The sequence below is a fragment of the Colobus angolensis genome, unplaced genomic scaffold, assembly GCF_000951035.1.
Source record: "Colobus angolensis palliatus isolate OR3802 unplaced genomic scaffold, Cang.pa_1.0 Scaffold111, whole genome shotgun sequence".
Lineage (NCBI taxonomy): Eukaryota > Metazoa > Chordata > Mammalia > Primates > Cercopithecidae > Colobus > Colobus angolensis.
In genome coordinates, this window is record NW_012112142.1 from 9,494,914 (window position 1) to 9,502,687 (window position 7,774).

General features: G+C 38.2%; 1 protein-coding gene across 3 annotated transcripts in view; it reads right to left on the reverse strand.

The window, feature by feature from the left end:
* Positions 1 to 7,774, reverse strand: part of GAB1 (GRB2-associated binding protein 1) — a 131,175-nt gene that overhangs the window by 49,187 nt on the left and 74,214 nt on the right. For all 3 annotated transcript variants that reach the window (XM_011957188.1, XM_011957180.1, XM_011957196.1), the window contains exon 2: positions 1,526 to 1,820. In XM_011957188.1, coding sequence (XP_011812578.1) covers positions 1,526 to 1,820 — 295 coding nt within the window. The remainder of the gene's footprint in view (positions 1 to 1,525; positions 1,821 to 7,774) is intronic.

Here is a 7,774-nt window from a genome sequence, read left to right on the forward strand (position 1 = left end):
CCTTGGGCCTTTTCCATTCAGAGCCCTCCTGCCCCAGTCAAGTAAAATTCAATTCCCTCTTTGGGTCTGTTCTTTCCCAAGTCCCTAAGCCTGGAGGGTTCTGCATCCCTCCTTTCATTTATGCAGAAATACTATTTCTTTCAAAAGCCTACATCTTGCAATTTATTTTCCTTTCAGAAGCTTTCCTTCACTACCTCTTACCCAAACCTTGAACCCCTCTTCCTTCCTCCATGCTCCTTGTAGGACCTGTGCTAAGTAATTCATTTGTTTGGTACTTGTTCATTGTGTTTTGTGACTGATTCTCACTTGCATTTCACAGGTAATGATAATCTCCTTGGCTATTTCCCAACTTCATAACCCATTTATGCTTGAGGTTGCAATTTTTTGAATGTTTGCCATCAGACCTTGGCGATGACCTTGAGCAGTGGGATATAAATAACTCCTACATGCTTGGCGTTCCAATAATGGAACACTAGGCATAAATGGGATAATCTAATATAGTTTTTTGAGACGGTGTCTTGCTCTGTCACCCAGACTGGAGTGCAATGGTGCAGTCTTGGCTCACTGTAGCCTCCACCTCCTGGGTTCAAGCAATTCTCCTGCCTCAGCCTCCTGAGTAGCTGGAACTACAGGCATGTGCCACCACGCCAGGATAATTTTTGTATTTTTAGTAGAGATGGCGTTTCACCATGTTGGCCAGGCTGGTCTTGAAGAACTCCTGACCTCAAGTGATCCACCTGCCTCAGTCTCCCAAAGTGCAGGGACTACACGCATGAGCCACTGCGTCCGGCCATAATCTAATATAGTTTTAAAATACATTTTTAAATAGCACCTAAAGAATTGGGTTGAGTTCCATAAAAGTGCTTTTTTTTTTCTTTTTTTTGAGATGGAGTCTCACTCTGTCATCCAGGCTGAAGTGCAGTGGCGTCATCTCGGCTCACTGCAAGCTCCTTCTCTTGGATTCACGCCATTCTCCTGCCTCAGCCTCCTGAGTAGCTGGGATCACAGGTGCCTGCCACAAAGCCCGGCTTTTTTTTTTCTTTCCTTTTTTGTATTTTTAGTAGAGACGGGGTTTCACTGTGTTAGCCAGAATGGTCTTGATCTCCTGACCTCGTGATCCGCCCGCCTCGGCCTCCCAGAGTGCTGGGATTGCAGGCATGAGCCACCGCGCCCGGCCAAATATGCTATTTTTAATAGGTGAAAAATAGTAAAATATCCACAGTGTTATATGGTTAAACTGAATATTTATATTGGAACTCAATAAATGTTCTTAAAATGTCTTCTTGTCACCTTCTACCTCAGGATATTTAAAAACTGCCCCAATATGTCTAAGTCTGTCTCTCTAAAACTTGTAAACAGTTTCTCCCCAAACTAATTAAAGGATTCAGTGCTTTTTCCAAATGTCAAGTTCCTATTATAAAAATAAAACATCATATTGTGTAACTAAAATAACAAAGAATTGTATGACATTTCTAGAAATGTAGCAGAAAAGAAGAATTCAGGTTGAATAATATCTTGAACTCACCTTCTTCTGTTGGATTAAACCCACAGATGTCACAAATACAACGAACCCACTTATTCATCTCCTCCTCGCTGTCTGCTACCAAGTAGAAAATCCGGTCAATAGTGTTGATATCAAAAATGTAGCTGTTTTCAAACTCTTTTTTGTTAAATGTCAATCCAGCATCTACTTGTTGACATAAATTTAAATCAATAATACGAATAGGCTTCTTGGCATGATCATTTTTGTAATATTCCAAAACATCTGGATCTCCAGTTAAACGGCCACTGCGTAACACGAACCATCTCCTCTTCCATGCCTAGAAACAAAACAAAAATATCAATTCAGTATTAACTTGAGATAATATTTTCAAAAAGAGGCACATTTATCAAACTGATTTTACAAATACATTGTTCAGAGAAAGTCACAATATGTGTGTGTGTGTTTGTGTGTGTGTTTTTACCACAGGATATCTGCCACTCTGCAAAGCAATGTTTACTAACAATTCAATTAAATTAATAATGTATATATATTCAGTATCTTCTATTAAATCTCCTGCTATATAATATCAGGCAATAAATCAAGGAAGATTCAGTTTTTACTAAATATGAAAAAGTCATGGTTTCAACAAATGGTGTTAGGAAAACTAGAAATCCATGTGCAAAAGAATGAAGCTGGACATTTTGTTAAGTAAAACAAGCCAGTCATAAAAAGACAAATATTGTATGATTCCACTTATATGAGGTAGTTCAAGTAGTCAAATTCATACAGACAGAAAGCAGAATGGTGTTTGTCAGCCCCTGTGGGGAGGTGGGGAATGGAGAGTTATTCTAGCATTTAATGGGCCTAGAGTTTTAGTTGAAGATCAAGTTCTGGAGATGATGGTGGCCATGGTTGCAGTGGCGCTGTGATTGTATTAATACTTAATGCTAGTGAACTGTATATTAAAAATAGTTAAAATGATCAATTTTGTTATGTATATTTTGCCACAATTTTTTAAAAAGCAACAAATTTTCATGCGTTAATATCATTCCATAAAGAATACACATAAAGCTGCTTCTTCATAAGACTCCTACAGATTTTAAACATTTAAAAGGCTTCTCTTTTTTTTAGGTGTAGTGGTAAGGAGTAGGGAGGGGAAAAAGGGTTTTGAAGCTTTTCTGGCTTCTTGCCTGGGAAGCAATCGATTGTGTCTCTCTTTTAGCCACACAGCCTGTTGTTCAAAGACTACACAAATAAGATTTGTATTCTTGAGTATGGGATTTAACTTTTTAATATTTCCCCTCCTCTTCCCAACAAACACACATGGGCAATCTGTACTACACTCATCATACACCCCCTCCACAGGTTCTGGTAAATTTTGAGTTTAATACTACACCTAGAGAAGAAGCCTAAAAATTATTTTACTATCACCCTCCCTAAATCTATGTTCACCAAATAATAAAAGCAGAACCAAATGACAAATAGTCTTCCTCATCAGCTTTTAACCCCAACATGTGTGCCTGGAAACAAACTTACACCTTACTCCTCTTTGAAATTCTTCCTCAGGGAGGCAGCTAGACAGAAAGAGGCCTATTTTAGCAAGTCTCAGTCATTTACTAAGAGACATTCTCTGCTCCAGATTCAACATTCTAGGTAAGATTGCCTCAAGAGGACACTCTGGGGCTGGGCACAGTGGCTCATGCCTGTAATTCCAGCACACTGGGAGGCTGACGTGGGCGGATCACTTGAGGTCAGGAGTTTGAGACCAGCCTGGTCAACATGGTGAAACCCGTCTCTACTAAAAAATACAAAAATTAGCTGGATGTGGTGGCAGGTTCCTGTAATCCTAGCTACTCAGGAGGCTGAGGCAGGAGAATGGCTTAAACTCGGAGTGGGAGGTTGCAATGAGCTGAGATCACTGTGCTCCAGCCTGGACAGAACAAGACTCCTCCTCCTCAAAAAAAAGAAAAAAAAAAGAAGAAAGCAGGGCAGGGGGTAGTGGGGACACTCTGGGAAGTGGAAGGACTCAGAAACAAGACATCTTATGAACCCCAGTGGAATAAAACATTCCCTTTGCTACTTGTGGGAAGGAAAACAAGTATATAATTCATTATTCCTACCTTCAAAGAATTGACTAATTGTGAAAAAAGTTTAACATACATGAAAATACTTGAGACTATAGCAACCCAGGCAAAATGTCTGCAGAGGTATTGCTAAATGAACAGGTATTCCTCTATAGAAAAATTTAGGCAATCCTTTAACAAGAGGATTACTAGAGAGATCACAAAGACCTAAAAACATTATATAGGTCTTTAATATCATCAATATTTTAAATTAACTTCTCATTCTTCACCGAGCTCAAAGGAATACGTAAATAATTCGTGTCCGGGGGAAGGCAGGGTAGAATCCTATGGATGTTTTAGATAATACTGAAAGTCATAAAGCATTGGATTCACATGATTTTAGCACTGTGTTCTGGAGTATAAAAATCCATTCATTGAATATGGATCTACTCACTGCAAAATAAATAAATACTCCCTCTTAGTAAAATTATGCCTCTATGGATACTTCCCTATCAAGCAGTAAGCTTTAAAAAGTAATGCAGAAGTAAAGCAAAAGAATATAGAATATGATGTTATTTATACAGGGCCCTCAAGAAATCGTATCTTTCAGTAAGTGATTTTTCCAGACAGTGAAGCTTCATTTAAAGATGATGTATTTAAAGATACAGAAATGACTTTTTAAAACTTTATTGTCTTGCATGCAAATCTTTCTAAAATGCTTTACTACATTCTTCACTAAACATAATCCATTCCCCAATGATTCAGACTAAGTGTTATAAGCATCCATTTCTATACTGCACTTTAAGAGGCTGTCAGAGGCTACTGCACTGTATGGAGTGTCATTTGCCCCTATACTATTAAATAGTACCATATTGCTGTGCTTGTATAGCTCATCTTTTAAATACAGTTTCCTGTCTTTTTTCTCTCAATTTTTATCAACTGTCACTTTTCCCCTCCAATAATAGGGTTTACAGGAGGCTAAACTCTTACCTATCTCAGGGACTTTGCACATGTTTTCTCCTAAATACATTTTATTCTTTCTCTCACTTTTTGCCTGGCCAACTCCAACCTTCAGGGCTTCTCTTTCCTGACTACCCTCAATGCAACCAACTCCAGTGTAAAGTAAAGTAATAGCATAGTTTTAGAGATCCTATTACTTACCTATGTAGTGATTATGTAATTTTGCAATTCAATTTTTCCTTGTATTTATTTGTGTAGTATCTAACTCCCCAAACAGACTGAACAGTTTAGTAAGATAGCGACCATGTCTGCTTTATTTGCCATAGCACTGGGCCTGGTACATAGAATATCTGTACAATAAATAAATAGAATTCTCCTGAGAGAGCAGACTTGTAAAATTTTTGAGATTAGATTTGATACATGGGCCACAATGAAGAGAGTGCTTTCAAAGCATCTTCCATTTGAGAAAAAGAACTCCAATACTGAACATATACATAATAAAATAAACATAAATAACTTTACCAAAACACATGCGCAAAACATCTTGGGAAAATGGCAAAAACAGAAAAGCATGAAACATGTCCTTTTGCTACAGCTTACGTGTCACTCTTTGTTTTCCAGCTAACTCTGGCCCCCCCATTCATTCCTTGGTTTCCCTATTGAAATCACATTGTTAAAAATCAAAAAGCCCTTAGGAACTAAAATAAATAATCAAGAAATGAGTAGCAATGAATTGAGGTGCACTAGATATATTGGGCTAGCGATTAGAGGCTGAGTAGACATTATACAAGACGTGAACCCTTACGGCAGGAAATTACAGCATTAAAACACAGAACTTAGCCAAGCAGCACCTGCCATTTATTTATTTATTTTTAACATGGTCCAAATGTGACTGTTTGTCTCAGTCACAAAATGAGTCACCCTCATTGAATCTGGCACAGATTAAACTGGAAAACAAAAGCAATTACATAAACTACACACTTTAATAAGGCAGATACAAAGGTTCTCTGGATTATGGTACAAAGCACAATTTAGCCACAGAATAAAGCTTGATGCTCGACAAGAGAACTGACATCAGCACCCTTGCTAATCTCAGCACAAAAGCGTCTCTATGTTTTGTCAGAGCACAAAACGGGCCCACATAAATCAGTCTTTGTTATCTGAAAATATCTGAGATTCTTAAAGTTTGTCCTATTTTTATCCTTGCTGCCTTGGTAGCTCGAGAGAAAGCCGTACACTGCCTTGCCAATCCTGCAGAGCAGTAGCAGACAAAAAGGACAGGCTTTCTAGAAACCTTCAAAACCAAATACTCAAAGTAATTTTAAAAGAAATTCACACAAAAAATCATTTTAACGATTAGACTTCCATTACGAGCAGGTAATGAAGAAGCTGAAATTTGCAAGATATCTGCATAGTTGAGAAGGACTACGTAAAAACTTATTTTGTAGCCATTTCTTATATGCAATAGTCACTCCAATTTTGAGTTGAACAAATAATGTTGTTAACAAGAAGTAAACAGTTAAGTCTGGATTTGGGGGTAACTTAAAAGTACGAATATCTGAAGCCAATTCCCTATGCTCCTGTGACTGCCTCCTGTGCCTACAGGTTAAAAGCCAAACTCTGGCAGGGTACACAGGGCCCTCCAATCAACTCGTGCCCCATCTCCACCCCTAAATCTTTCCAGCCTCACTTCTTGCCTCTCTGCCTTCCAACCACATTGGAAATATTTGTAGTTTCCCAAACACTCTGCTCTGTCCTGCCTCTGACCTCTTGGCACAAAATCTACTCCCTAGATTTTAGCTCAGCCCTCTGAGGCACCATCCCTGAGCTGGCTCTGAGCTCTCTATTTCCACCTTGTTCCTACATCATTTGACATCTCTACATTTGAATTGTTACTGAGGGCTGAAGGCATTTTAACCTTTCTTCTTTCCTTTCCCATTGCCTAGCGCTAAGGAGGTGCTCGGTCAATGTCTGCTAAATACGCAATCAAAAATATTTGAGGCAAGGATTAAAAATACAGAAGTTCTCATTACTATTTATGCATTACAGGGATAGTGATATAACTGCGATCTGCCCAGCACATTCAAGAATTGGTCAGGCAAGTCTAGAGGTGTGTATTTTAAAACTCTACAGACATAAAAGAGATGTTTTTAAACATCATTTTAAAAGAACTATTCTTTTAAACATTTTCTGTATTTAGCAAATTGGATATGCTAACCTGTAGAACTGTCACACTGAAGCTGAGTCTTAAGACAGGCTTTTCACACACCTTAGAGTATGGGTAAGAAAGTACATACTGGCAAGAAAGTACAGATAGAGTCCCACTATTTGGTGGGAAGGAAATATATTTTAACCTGGATTAACCCCAAGCCATTAATGGCTGTAACATTACTAACAAATTCACAAATTTTGCCTAATTAACCTAACTAGCAAATTGCTTCAGCTTTAAAGAAAAACATTGTAACTGCTGTACACCCCATTTTGTGAGTTCTCTGTGGTATAAATGACAGCTCACATGCCTGGTGTGATGCTTGCCAAAATTCCCTAATCTTTTCCCTGTACCTTTACTGGAAGAGCTAATTATGGAGGAAGTAGCCAATATATGGGCAGGCAAGAGAGAAGATCAGAGAAGAGGTCAGGGTAGTCCATGGGTTCTCTAACCTGAAAGCACATTAGAAATATCCGGAAAGCTTTGCTTCAAAAAAAAAAAATAAGCTTGGGGCTTCACCTCAGGCCAACTAGATTATAATGTAGGGGGGTGGGGATGAAGGGAATAGGCAGCTTTAAACACTCAACAGATGATTCTAATGTGCCACCAAGATTGAGAACCACAGATCCAATCAATAGGATTATACTGGTCATTAAAGTAAAATTTCCAAAAGAAAAAAAAAAAAAAACCACAGGTCCTTTCAAGCCTATGTCTCATTCTTTATCTTCTTATAGTAATACCTTCTGTCCATGTCAGTGCTGTCTCTATCTTCCTATTTTTGTTCACAATATTTACCCCACTAGCAAATATCTTTCAAACCCAATTCATTCTTCAAGGTTCTTTTTTCCCAACCTTCCCCTTTCCTCCCCACACCCTCCCTTTCTACCACTGACAATCAATTACTGCTCTGTAATACCTCATGCATTGCTGTGGAATAGACTGGAACAGTCTATTATTTAACATTTTCTAACTCTCCAAACACTTACGAATTATTTTCCCAACTGGACATTAAGCTCCTTGAAAGCTAATTCCTTTTTTTTTTTTTTTTTTTCTCAAAGT